The following is a 14,087-nucleotide window of genomic DNA, read 5'->3' on the forward strand; positions in this document are numbered from 1 at the left end:
GTATGATTATGAAAATATCAGGAACCGCCTTCTAGAACAGTTCAACTACGTTGTGGTTCATCTGAGGCACTCTAAATGGTGTCAGGTGTGTGCTGACTCCCATTTAACATGCATTTCAATGTGATTGGTTCATTCTTAACACAGCCACATCCCCAGGAAGAGGGTGTACACGCTTGGGTGCAGTAACCACATTTTCTGAGGTGCTGATTTGCCATTTCAAAAAGGTTTTTTTTTCCAGTTGAGTTAAACAGGTGCTAGGTCACATTAATATTTGTAAGTGTTTTAATGATTTAACCTGGTTGCACCTTTTTCTATCATTAAAAACCTGTCATAGAAATACTGGTGTGTAGCCCTTATACGGGTACACCCGCTGTGTGGGGAAATTCTGCATATAATAACGATTGCTCCTTGGGACCCTCATAGAAAGGCCTGGACTTGCAGAGGTGCATGTATGCATAGTATCTCGGTTTACACTCCTTGATTGGTAATCTATCCCCAGTGATGGTGAAGGGGTAGGAGTTAAATAAGTACGGTAGCTTCTTCCTACTCCTTTTCGGACTGGCACTAGGAAGCGTTTCAGGATAGAATATTTATCCACCCATTCATTCTCTATGACGTTTATCCTCATTCGGGTTACGGTTGCATTAGTCCCTATCAGAGCTGACGTCTGCCGACGTGCCGGGTACACATATATAAACAACCCTTCATATTTATATTCACAATTCCTTAATTAATCGATCATGCATGTTGTGGGAATGTAGGAGGAAGCCAGTGTCTGGAGAAACCCCACGCAAGCACGGGGCAAATGTGTAAACTCGTCACATGAAGACCAGAGCACTCTACTGAAGCATATCTGAGCAGTTACTTAGCGTTGATCATAGATTTGCTGAAAATATTTACATCACCACTAACAGTTTGTAACATCAGTAGTATTACCAAACTCCAGGAGCAGTGACGTAATTGATTCATATTACCGACAGACTCTCTTGCGTTGGAGGCAGGAAGCATGACAACCTCAACGCAAGCTAACCTGATGTTCTAATCACAGGGATTCGGTGGAACGTAACCGCCACTCCAACCGGTCATCTCCAGCCTCTGCGCCAGTCAGCTATCAGATCAGCAACTTGATCCGTTCCACCAGCCAGAGCAGTGATCCGGTACGGCATCACAGCGGCAGCATGGATCGAGTGCGGGAAGCAGAGAAAGACCTACTGGAGCGCCACAGAGAGTCGTCCACCCTAGTCGATGTTAAGATAAAGGAGAGTCGCTCGCCTGGCAAAGAGATGCTGGAGAGGAGATCTTCAGAGGATTCTATTAAACCACCTCAGCGTTCTCCCTCTCCATACTCCAAGGCAGTAATCAATGAGCAGAGCATGAAGATGGCAGGTGGGCCCCCGCCTGCACTTAAAGACACTGAGAGGAAAGAGCCTTCAACCGGGGAACAATTCCCAAAGGTAAAAAATGATGACATGAAGATCAAGGAGGAGAGGAAAGAGGAGCAGGAAGTTATGGTGGTGAGTTCCGAGCCAGCTCACCAGCCGCCTGCACAAGTGCAGTCGGCCCCCATGCCCCAGCCTGGAAATCCACACCACCACCACCCTCCTTTGTCTCAGCATCCTCATCTTCCCTCCCCGCGGGGCAGTGACATTCCAGCAGCGGGTTTGCATGGTGTCCCCATGGCACACTCACTCCCCCTTTCCATGAGTGCCATGCCCCAAATGGGCAGTCTCAATGTTCTGGACCGGGCTCGCATGGCTCCCTTCATGGGAGTCAGCCCGCTGGCAGGAAGAGAGCGTCTCCCCCACCCGGCATTCCCTTGGGACCCTCTGAGAGAGGCCTACCGCAGCCTGGATCTACAGAGGCGCATGGACTTCCAGCTCAGGGCAGAACAAGGACATCGTTTCAACAGTGTGTACGAACAAGAGCGAGCCTACCGTGAGCGGGAGGCGCATGACTACTCTCACCACGAGCACCTTATGGAAGTGCGCAGGGAGCATGAGAGGATGAGGCAGCAGGCGGAGGAGCGAGAGCGCCTCCACCTGCGGGAAGAGCTGGACCGAGCACGGCTCCATCAGCTGCACCAATCCCCCATGGAAGGCCACCTACCACACATGCCTCCATTTATGCCCCACCTTGGTGGAATGCCCTACCCCAGACTCAGCCCTTCCACCGGGCACAACGGCCTTCTGAACAGAACACCCCCTACTGCTGCTCTCAGTGCGCCTCCGCCACTTGTGCCAGCCGGTAGTGGCAGGCCGGCTTCCCCGAGGAGGACTACACCCCTCACAACCACCCAGGACCCTCGGGACTATTCCCCATCTCGCAACCCCAAAGAGGTAGAGGCGCGGTAGCTTCTTGAAAAACTGCACTCTCAAGCTCTACTCCTCCAATTGAAAACTATCCCTTGAACAAAATGCACTCCTCTTCCCTAGAGAAGAGCAGACTTCTCCAAGGGAAAAAGTATGATTGTACAGAATCTGATTGAGCACATGTCATGAATATTTTTGGGTGGACTGAAGGTTTAGACAATGTCAAGAGAACACAAATATGTGTCTGTTTATATCCACTTTAAATATTTGATGATTATTAATATATTAATCAAATGACTTTTTTTCATCTTTAAGTGAAAAAAAGAGGCTCTGAAATGGTTTGTATATTTGCTATCCTTGTTCCCTGTATAGAAATCATTTCTACGAATTTGATGTAATGTGTGCATTTGTCACACTTTTTACAATATTTATCCCAATTGATTGTGTGGCATACCCATTCTGACTGTAAAGACTGGATTTGGATTACCTTTGGGTAATTTCACCTCACGGTACCAGGATATCCTCAAAATGGCAATGTACAGTGTTATATTACCGATTTGTTTTGCCTCTGACATATGCAGACAAATATATATAATGAGGTCTTTGTTCAGTCTCTGTATGGAAAGCTGATGTAAATAACCTGTCAATATCCCTTTGGGTGTACATTTACTAGGATTTTTTAACCATTTGTAAAAAAATAAATAAATAAAAAACAACAACAACAAAAAACCATCCACACGCAATTAAGTCCAATTTGTGGAACTCATCCTGATTGAATATCAAGGCAACAGACAAGCCTTGCCAATGGATGCAAAGTGATGGTAGGTGCTGGAAGGAAGCCTAGAAGGATCATCTGCTATCTTTGCAAAGCAGCATGGCACCCTCGCTAGATTTCCTAGGGGAAGCAGACTGGTGACACTGAGAGGCATGGGTAAACTCATGTTGATATTTCCCGATGAAATAATCATGGTAATACTAAAAGACTTCCATGTCATAAACTGGACCAGACCCAGACAGAAAAGAGGGACACTTTAATGTGGGCAGCAAAAGGACATTCCCTGTCAAACTTGTGGTTCTGTGCAGTTGTTTTTCTTAGATTCTTGTATACAAATGAAGTAGAATTTTAGGTGTGATAAGTTAAAAAAAAAATTTAAAAGAACATTCATGGTTTAAAATGTATGGAATAAAGTTTGGCCCTAATGTCACATGTTTTCTGCCTGTCCTTTTATTGCTTATTGTGAGCTGCGACAATGCGCTTTTACACAAATCTGATCATTTGACCATAAATTTGTCATACGTTTGATGCGAGGCTCTTCAGCGGGATGAATGAGATTGTGCCGTGACAATCTGCTGGGGAAAAATAGGTCATTGATTTTTGGATGAAAGGGGTTTTAGTGTTTGTGTTTCAGGTAACCAGTATTGACTGGCAGCCCGGCAGCATATTGACCAACAGTCTGGGCTCATTAAAAGGAACAATGCCTTCGAGGCAGGCTCTTGGTAGAGGAGACGTTCTCTCCTAATGCACAACCACTCATCTGCCTTTCTAATGAGGCCCCAAGATGCAGTGGAGTGGTTGCGAAGGGAGCCCTGAGGCGCCCTGTCTTTTTATTGACAAGACCTTGGCTACACTTTCCTTCTGTCCAGAGATGGCCAATTCATCCCGATAATGCCCTGACTACTCATCTCACTGCTGTGTGCCATGAGACCCAGCGATCCTATCCCATGGTATCAGCACATAATGACAGCGTGGGATCAAACTGGGGCCAGGTCATTAGGCGATGTTATTGAAAATCTATGGCACCTCTGTCTTCCACACACTTCAGCTGAGGTTTTTTTTAGGCTTGTTGCAACCACAATGCCAGGATTGGGCCGGTGTATTGGGGACACTTAAATTACTATTGCTTTCAATTTAGGCTCCCAGAAATCGAGCCATGTATCGCTTAGATGGGTAGCATCTGTCCACAAACAGCTTCACTTTACTGCTATGTGCTTGTGGTCCTAATCATCTTGTCAGCAACCGGCACTTAACCCCCATACTTGTTACTGCTTACAGATTTTCCGCTCTCAACCATTATTTACCAAGTGAGCTGGTGGACAAAAAAGACACACCTCCCATTTGAGCTGCCTCAATCACTATTCTGTGCCCTATCCATTTTACAGTGTGGAATGGCCCCTCTGGAGATGAAAAGCTCCATCAATTTCATTCATCATCTGGCAAGGTCAATTTATTTCAGCATGCAGTCCGTCATCAGATGGGAATCAATTCACACGTCGCCTGGATGTCCAAACCCAGATGGGTTATTGCAGTGTCGGCAGCTGTCAGTTCTTTCCATTGCTCTTTTTTTTCTTTTGCTGGACTTGAAGAATCTGCATACTGTCTTCCTCTCCCTCTTTCTCATTGGTTATAATTCTTTCAGTGCATGTTTGTTTACATATGAACCATAACAGCGCCATATTTGCTCTATGTCATAGGTGTCAAACTCAGGTCCTGGAAGGCCGCTGTCCTGCATGTTTTCCAAGTCTCCCTGTTGCAACACACCTGATTCAAATGAACTGGTTCAATATCAGGCTTCCGCAGAGCTTGCTGATTATCTGATCATTTGAATCAGCTGTGTTGCAACAGGGAGACTTGCAAAACATGCAGGACAGAGGCCCTCTGGGACCTGCGTTTGAAACCTATGCTCTATGTTGTCAGGTATATACCAGCACTATGAGATTTATTTCAAAAGCTGGATGGAAAAATCTGCTTTGGTCACTCCCATAAAAGCAATCTGACACTGGACAAAAATGTAGAATTTTTGCAGGTGAACGCAGTTAAACTTTCTCTAAACTTTTGAATGTACATGGCCAACTGTTCAGATTTTTGTTTGTTGTTTTTTTTTTCTTTTCTTTCTTTTTGCACACATTACTGCTCTTTAGGAACTAAAAAGCAAAATTTGCAACAGGTGTTGGAGCCATGAATAGGCCAGCACTTGTCATGCTACAATTACAATGAGTATTTCAACAGTTCTCCTTATGCTTTTCTTATTTTCACATCTTGAGACCAAAACGACACCGACCAATTGATCACCACTGCCTCGCCATTGCGTATCTTCAAACAGTTCTCAAAAGGCAGTGGCCACCTAGCTCACAATGAATGTCATAGCGTTATTGGTAGATTGCAATAGAAATACCGGAGGAGTAACTGAAAGGCAGAGACATGGACCTCATTTATAAATAGATTTTCATCTATCAAACACCGGTTGTGAATTTTGCCCATGTACTGAAACAATGAGCAGTTGTGCATATGCATTGAAAAGTTAGAGACGGTCAAATTTAGTTTACCTGTAAAGGTTGGAGTGCACTTTAGGTTCCGCCTAAACCTAAAGTGCACTGTAACCATTTTGTGTGCTTGATAAAGAAATTCAGAGCATAATAAATAAATAAAATCAAAGTAACACTTCAAATTTGAGAAGCATTGTGATTTTTTCATGTATTTTTAACATTTATAACTTTCCTAATTAAATCTCCTCTTTGGTCTTTGCCTCCTATCCGGAGGACACATATGCATGACCCATACAGTATATGCATGTATGTGTACCGGTATATGTAAGTATGTGAAAATCATCTCAAGATGGCCTTTCTGGCTTTGTCTCCAAATCTTGTCCGTGCTGTCCTCTGATAAACTCTTTCTTGAGCCAGTCAATCCTCAACACTCACAAAAAATAGAAACAAATGCAAGGATGGTGAATCGAAAACAGTTTGTGCGTTTCGAGTAACCTCTGTGCCGACAGAATATGGTATCACTTGAAAATGCCTTGAAAATGCAGTTTGTGCCGGTGTAGCTCATGTTTGGTGAAGACCAGATTGTTGATCATGTTGTTGTTTTTGTTTATTTTATTTTTTTATAGTTGTCCACTGCAAACTGAATTAGCAAGATCTGTGCTGTCAGTGAGACATTATCTTATTGTCCAAGTAATCCTCTTAATTTATCTGTCAGAAACCTCAATGCTTTCGGTTTGGGATTGAATTTTCATGGTCCCACATACCTTCAAAAAGCTCTTGGCACAAAGCTCAGTTTCAGCGAATAGCGGAACAGGCCTAAGGAGCTTTTTGTGGTGCACAATGGCAGACAATAACACAATGCCAAGCTAATAAGATGGGCAGCGAATGAATGGTTCAGTCCAAGCTCCTTTTCACTGCCGCTCACACTCTCCCAGCAGATGAAAGCCTCCTGTACTGCAATGTTGTGCATCGCAAAGACCGCCAATGCATTATTTCCCATATGATGGCTGTTATGAAATGGAGATTGATAATAAGATGCAAAAATCACATTAGGATAGAACATAGATAGATACAATACATCTTTATTTATATAGCCTTCAGAGCAGGGGTGCCCAAACTTTTTGGACCAAAGATCGAGGTTGCAGTGTACATTAAGACAAAAAATATATTCGTAACATGCACAAAGACACATAAAATGGTTTTGTTTTGTTTTTTTCCTCTAGACCCCTCATGATCAACTTAGGACCAGTCCGCGACCTCCCGGTCAATCGCGATCGACGCAATGGGCACCCCTGCTTTACAGAACATCACACATAAAATAACAAAATACAGTCATATAACACAACACGTAAGACATGCACAGTCATGCAACTGTAAGCACTGTTCTTGCACACGCCTTGTTGTTTGAAGCAGTTATAGATAAAAGAGGAGAAAATCAGAGTGTCGTTTCACCAGTAAAGCAGAGACATCATGCTCAAAACGTGCATTGAATTGAATTGAATTGAATTGAACGCAGACAGTTCCAACAGCGCCAATATCTCCAAGCTAAACACGCAGCTGATGGGCAGCCATGACTTCCAAAGATGAAGTTATAGACAGTACTGGCACCCAGATGGAAAAAAAGACATACAGGATTCATTGCTGAGAGCATGGCTGGGGTCCGGGATGACATTTTTAGCCAATCACGTGGTGTTGTTATGCTAGGTGGCTTTGAACAGTTTGTGCCAAGTTTCACCCACAATCTTCGAATAGATTTTAATCAGGTATGTCGGTCCAGATTTTGCAGTAGCTGTTGAGGCAGCTTACGAGACACCATTCGAGTACCGCAGCCCACAGAAGACTGGCGGTGACAACAGAAGGAGTACCTGCTGTGTGACCCAGATCGACCTCACTGATATATTCTTTATTTGGTCGTTCTGCAGATTAACTCAATTTGATGTTTTCGTGATAATGTTGAGTCAACCGGGACTCCCAAACATTTGATTGACGCCACCTGTTTTATGCAATGATTGTGACAGTGGGAGGCGGATATGGATTTGGTGCTGAGAATCTTTTTTAATTTATTCATTTATTTATTTTTATATTATTCGGGGGTTTTTTTGTTTGTTAGTTTTTTTTAATGTGTTACTTTTACTCCCTTTCACAACCATGTCCACGCCCCGTTGATGCAGGCCCTGACTGTCTGAGATATTCAGTGGGGTTATCAAAACATCATCTGGATACTTGATTCGAAACTGATTATTTGAGGATGAACTGCAATCGTCTGTGCATATGGTCAAGAGTGGGGCTGCACTTACACAGCCCCGGCGGTCCCCGACATTGGTTGTGATGAACTGAAGTCCATGTTATTGCCGGGCTCCACGGTCTCTGCTAACAGCCAGTTTAAAGCACTAAGCCTTTGGTTCTTAAATGAATAAAATAAACAAAGCTAGGGGTGCTATTACATACCTGTCACCTTTTCGGAGCGCCAACCTGTATAAACTACCAAAAAAATCCTTAATAAGAGCAAAAAATCCTTATAACATACCAAAGCATTTTATATGTCAAAATAACGGCAGAAAACCCCCCACAAAATTTTCAATATTTATTGTAGATCTCCATAATACAATGTCTGGTTAATGTCTAATCATCATTTTACTGGCATTACTGTGTTCAGAGTTGTATTCCTGCGTTACTTTTTTCACCAACTCCTAATCATTTGGAGTTGGTGGGAAAAAAAACGGAAATTTTCAGAATCCGTATGATTTGTGCGACACGGCCATATACGTAAGATTCACCACAAAATCCGTATGAACTATGGCTAAACCGTATGAGTTGACTGGTATGCTATTATACTGAATACCTTTATATGCCACACTAAACTTGGAAGTTCAAATGTTTCCAAACCAATGGAAAGCCACCAATTTCAAACATAATGAGCTGAAAAAGTGCATGGCCTCTGTTCAGAATAATCTTGTCTAAATTATCATACGATTTCTTTCAGATGGATACATGTTGTAGCTTTTGCAATTTTGTTGAAGCTACAAGCCCCTATTCCAATGAAGTTGGGGCGTTGTGTAAAATGTGGAAAAAAATAGAATGGAGAAGAAAAGAATTGTTTGCAAATATTTTCATACGGTATTGAATTAAAAGCAACACAAAGACATCCATCCATCTATTTTCTAATCCGCTTTATCCTTACAATGGTCGTGGGCGTGCTGGACCCAATCCCAGCTGTCTTTGGATGGCAGGTGGGGTGCACGCTGAAGTGGTTGCCAGCCAATCGCAGGGCACATACAATTTAAAGTGTTCAATTAACATGCCATGAATGTTTTGTGAATGTGAGAGGACACTCGATCACCCGGAGAAAATCCATGCAGGCACGGGAAGAACATGGAAACTCCACACAGGAAGGCCAATGATGGAGCTGAATCCTGGACCTATGTGTGGTACTGCGATGCGGTATACATACTAACCAGTCACCCCCCTTTCTGCCCACACAAAATCCTACAACAGAAAAACATATTCAAATAAAAGCATTTTTGGACCTTCACACCAGCCATCTTATCACCAGGTGACAAACCTCTCACCGCGGCTTTGAGTTCGGAGACAATTTTATTGAATGCCTCCAGAGCTAGTCATGCGTTTTTGCAGTACCAAACATGACGAGCATATATGACCTATATTTTCAATTTTGCAAACTTGTTTCAAGCATTTAAGAGGTTCCTTAATCATCACGTAGTACATGCTCTTGCCACGCTGAGGGATGACTGTCACTGCCATGTTATTCTGTGCATTTTATATAACCAGTAAGGCTCCAGCAAAGGTTCACAAATTCGAAAGGAAAGTGAATTAAGGGTGCGCTTCCTGGTTTTCCATCCCCCCGAAAAATCTTCTTAAGTGCTTTTTTTGTTTCTTTTCTGGTAAGCCCCCGAGGGTTTTCTAGTGTTTTATCTTTTTTTTTATATCTTCACTTCACCATTTTGATGGGTACGTGAGACATCTACAATATTTGTTATGGTTACAGAGGTGCAAAGACATTTGACAGTCACAGTACTTTGTCACCACTCACCAGTTTGAAATTCACACCATTTCCGAGTCAGCTCCTTAACTGCTGACTGGTCTGGTTTCTGTCAGCTGCCTTGATGTTGACAATGAGGTCTAAAAAAGCCGGCAACACGGGTACATGCACACTGCTGGCCTTTTTAGGTGGTCTGGTCAATGAGAGTGTTGAGACAGCGATCTTCTGCTAAAGCTTTTGACTTGGTACTCACTGCCTTGGTTCCCATTTGAGATATAGTTTAGTGCAGTGGTTCTTAACCTGAGTTGGATTGAACCCCAGGGGTTCTGTGAGTCGGTCTCAGGGGTTCGACACAGCCTCTGCCATGGAGGGTAAGACGCAGGCGACTCAACATGTTAATTACTTATGACACACCCGCTTGGCCATCACTGGCTGCAGATGATCACATTACATTGTTTGTACAGTCAGTGTTGTGGGAAATTTAGTTCGCTTCGTAGTCAATGTGTGACTGCCGTGATAGTACGTCATACCAAAAAATAAAAATAAAAAGAATACTTATCCCATGAACTTTTATTTACTTTTTTTATTTTCAATAATTGTGTGTTTTTATTCATATATATATATATATATATATATATATAATATAATATATATTCTCACTTATTCTCACTTCTCACTTATATAATATTATATATATATATATATATATATATATATATATATATATATATATATATATATATATATATATATATATATATATATATATATATAAAGTTTTATTTTCACTCATGAACAGTTCAGTAAATGTGCATGTTAACTAGTTGGGTTTGGTACTTCTATAAAGGTTAACCTTCGTATGGATATGGTATCATTTATTTGTACAGATAAATACTGTAATGTATTTGTTATACTAATTTGGGCACCATAGGTTCCTCGGAATCTGGTTTTGGGAAGGATCTTCGTGTTTGTAAACATTATGCACCAAAATACCAAAGGTGGCTATCGTGGGGATGGTAAAGGTCAGGGGAATCATATCCTGACTGGCTTCTCAGCATTCCATTCAAGGCTTGGGCTACCTCCCAAGCTCCTTTGGAAACGTGTCTGACAGCAAACATGCTTTGAAAGGCTTATCTGCTATCGCAGCTAAGTTCCATGCTCTGAGATAACAATCCCTGTCTTATCTTGTTGTGTTCGTTAATATCACAGCTTTCAGGGCTTGTTCTTCTCCTTGCAATAGGAGCTTGCGGAGCGGATTGTTTGCAGATTAGTCAACACCAGCCTCAGGAGAATTTGTTCAAAAATCTCGTCTTGACGTTTTCTTGCATACACTGGTGAATTGCCCGCTTCAAGTGAAGAATTATCTCACACTGGTTAGTATGAAACATTGTGCACGGTTAGGTCTACAGTAATTCTTTTCATATCAGACCAGCATGTAGTAGAGGCAAAAAACAAAAACCGTCTCGATAATAGCCTGAGACTAATGATGTCTTGGCGCAGCACTGTTAATTTGCTTCTGTTTAGCACAGAGCTTTAATCAGCGTTTGATTGCGGAAACCTTTAGTCCAACTAATCAAATCAGGGATACATCCTGGCAGGAATGTGCAGTTAGTGTGTCCACATTCGTGATCATGCCGTTATTCTGACACATGAGACAAGGCAGAGTTGCATCGACCGAAGCCATCTGGCTATCTCGCGCAACCCTGAGCTACACAGTGGCTCACTCGGCGATTGATTGAGGGTGTTGAAGGCCAGCTATTTAACACATCAGAAAAACAAGTACTGCTATCAAACTGGCCCTTCTCAGGGCTCGTTCCTGAGCCGCTGGAGAATCGCTTCCCTTCTGCTTGTCGGTTTAGGCCGTAAGGCATATGTTCTATTTCCCATGCGATACAACTATTGTGTTTTTTGTTTCACCCTCACAGACACAGAAGATCGTAGCTAAAGGCTGTTTATCTAACGCTATTTTCAACTGAAAGTACATAGAAACGGTGGTGGTTCATTTACACCACAATAGCATCTTGGAATCTGAAAATGTTCACTCTTGAAAAAAATGTCCCAAAGCAAAAAACATTGTTGACTTTGTTATTTTTTGCGCATAAACACTGCATATTATGATCTTTCAAAACCGAGAAATATGCATGCATGTGTTCAATCTATAATTATTATGTGTCCCGCGACAAAAATGAGTATGACAACCCTGATCTAAGTCTTTGTCAACGAAAAAAAAAATTGTATTACAGTGTTATTGTAATATTTAATGTCATACAACATGTCTTAACAAACTGCGCCAGTAACGTGTCCATTGCTGCTTGGTTTTACATACATCAAAATTGGATTGTGAAAAGTTTGTCTCACAGTCGCGCGGTGTCTTTTTATAAGACTTGTTGCGTAAGCCTTTGATCATACAGGTCGGAAGAGATTTAACCACTGGTACCAAGTGAGCCTTTAAACATATCCATCCTTATTAAAGCAGTAAATTTAATCTAACACCATGAAAAAGCAATCCCACCGCCACCCAATCCCCTCCGTTATATGAAATGTCTTACAGACGAAAATAAAGCCTCTGTACTCAATATCATCCTATCATTAAATCCTACATCCTCACCTGATTACATTCCTATTCATGCCTCTATTATTCTGCCATTATTGTTACTTCTGGTGAAACGGGCCAGATAATGTGCATTCAATCAGGAGCTGCATAACCTGCTCATTCCCCATCTCTGATTCTTTGTTGCCATCAAATGTGTTTTTCAATGAAAAGTGTGAGTGCTGTGTAATTATAATTCTGGGGGTATTATGAAATCAAATATCACAATGAATGTAATTTTATTTGCTTGTAATCTCTCTCACCCAGGCTAATAGGCATTTTCAAAGGGCAAGCTCAGGGGGGTTTAAACAGCCCTTGGATAAACTGAATGGCTGCTCTGCTCTCTTGCACTGCATGTGCTTTTGTCTTTGATATGCAGGCAAAGAGCTTGACAGTCTGGGAGACATGAGAGATTTGTCAGCCTCTGATCTCCATACCACTCTGACAAACGAGTGCCTTTGGAAGGAATGCTAGTGGAACCTCTTCTCTGCCCTGCCATGGAATTCTGACTCTCCTGGATCTGTTGGGAAACAAGTCAGGGCACATGGTCAATCTGGAAGCAAAGAAAAGGGTAAATCGGCATTTACATCAACCGACACTGTACATGTTGTGGAGTGCATGTATGTTTGCTCCAAAAAAACGTTACTTGGTGGCAGTCTAAACAGGGTAAAATTTATACTTGGAAGAGAATAAAATATTGAGAGGTAATTTTACTCAAACTAATGGATTGATTTTACTCCAAACAATTAAAATCAACTTTAATTTGATGTGAATATTGATGAGAACAAGTTACTGACCCACATTTTACACTGATGAGAGCCTCCTAATTTGAGTGAAGAGATTTGTATCCCTTCTGAAGATTTACTCCCGGTATATTCCACTGAAAAAATAACATTGGAGTGATATTTTCTTAAAAAGCATAGGAGAAGTTGTCCCCCCCCCCCTTAATAAATTCTCAGTAAATTTTACACATTCTAAACAGAAGTCTAGAAGATAAGAGGAATGACTGACACATGCTGCCTGCCCACTTGACCCACAAAATGACGCTTACACGTCAACCAGTGACGTCGATGAATACTGTGTACGGCATATGGCTCGTCCTCAGGGTTGCAGTTGAACAGAAGCCAATCCCGGCTGTCTTTGGGCGAGAGATGGGGTGCTGTGAACTGGACACCAGTCAATCGAAGGGCTCAGCCAAAAAATAAATAAATAAAACATTCACACCTATGGACATTTTTTAGAGTCTATCACTAATCCAACATACATGTTTTTGCAGTGTGGGGAAAAACCAAGTGAGGTAGTAATATGATGAAATAATAATAATGAAAAATGTATGCAAATGACCACAAATAATAATACAGGAAATCCAGAGCAATGATTCAAACTCTTGACCTTAGATTCCAACTTTACTATTCATTCATTCACTTTCCAATCAGCTTGTCCTCACAAGAGTCGCTGGGGGTCCTGGAGCCTATCCCAGCTTTCTTCGGGCAGTAGGAGGGGGACACCCTAAACCAGTTGTCAGCCAAATGCAGGGCACAAAGAGACGAACAAGGACAATTTAGAGTGTTCAATCAGCCTGCCATGCTCATTTTTGGAATGTGGGAGGAAACCAGAGTACCCAGAGAAAATCCACACAGGCCCGGGGAGAACATGCAAACTCCACACAGGGTGGCCAGAGCTGGAATTGAACCTGGGACCTCTGCACTGTGAGGTTGATGCGCTAACCACTGGATCACTGGGCCGCCCCCAGCTTTATTATCTCTCTATAATTTCCCTACCTTCTGTAAGGGATGCCTGGATCAGAATACGATCCAATGTGCACCAAATCCAGCAGACACTTAAACAGCTTCTTCCCTCTAGCCATTAACTCCCTAAACAATCACTGACGTAGTCACTCTTCTTGTACTACAAATACTGCTAC

At 42.2% G+C, this 14,087-nt stretch overlaps 1 protein-coding gene across 10 annotated transcripts in view; it reads left to right on the forward strand.

Annotated features, from left to right (window-relative positions):
* Window positions 1-3,514, forward strand: part of fbrsl1 (fibrosin-like 1) — a 362,003-nt gene extending 358,489 nt beyond the window's left edge. For all 10 annotated transcript variants that reach the window (XM_052066950.1, XM_052066943.1, XM_052066945.1 and 7 more), the window contains one exon: window positions 1,049-3,514. In XM_052066950.1, coding sequence (XP_051922910.1) covers window positions 1,049-2,351 — 1,303 coding nt within the window. In that variant the 3' untranslated portion in view covers window positions 2,352-3,514. The remainder of the gene's footprint in view (window positions 1-1,048) is intronic.
* Window positions 3,515-14,087: the final 10,573 nt, after the last annotated feature.

This window comes from Hippocampus zosterae, chromosome 6, assembly GCF_025434085.1.
Source record: "Hippocampus zosterae strain Florida chromosome 6, ASM2543408v3, whole genome shotgun sequence".
Classification (NCBI taxonomy): Eukaryota; Metazoa; Chordata; class Actinopteri; order Syngnathiformes; family Syngnathidae; genus Hippocampus; species Hippocampus zosterae.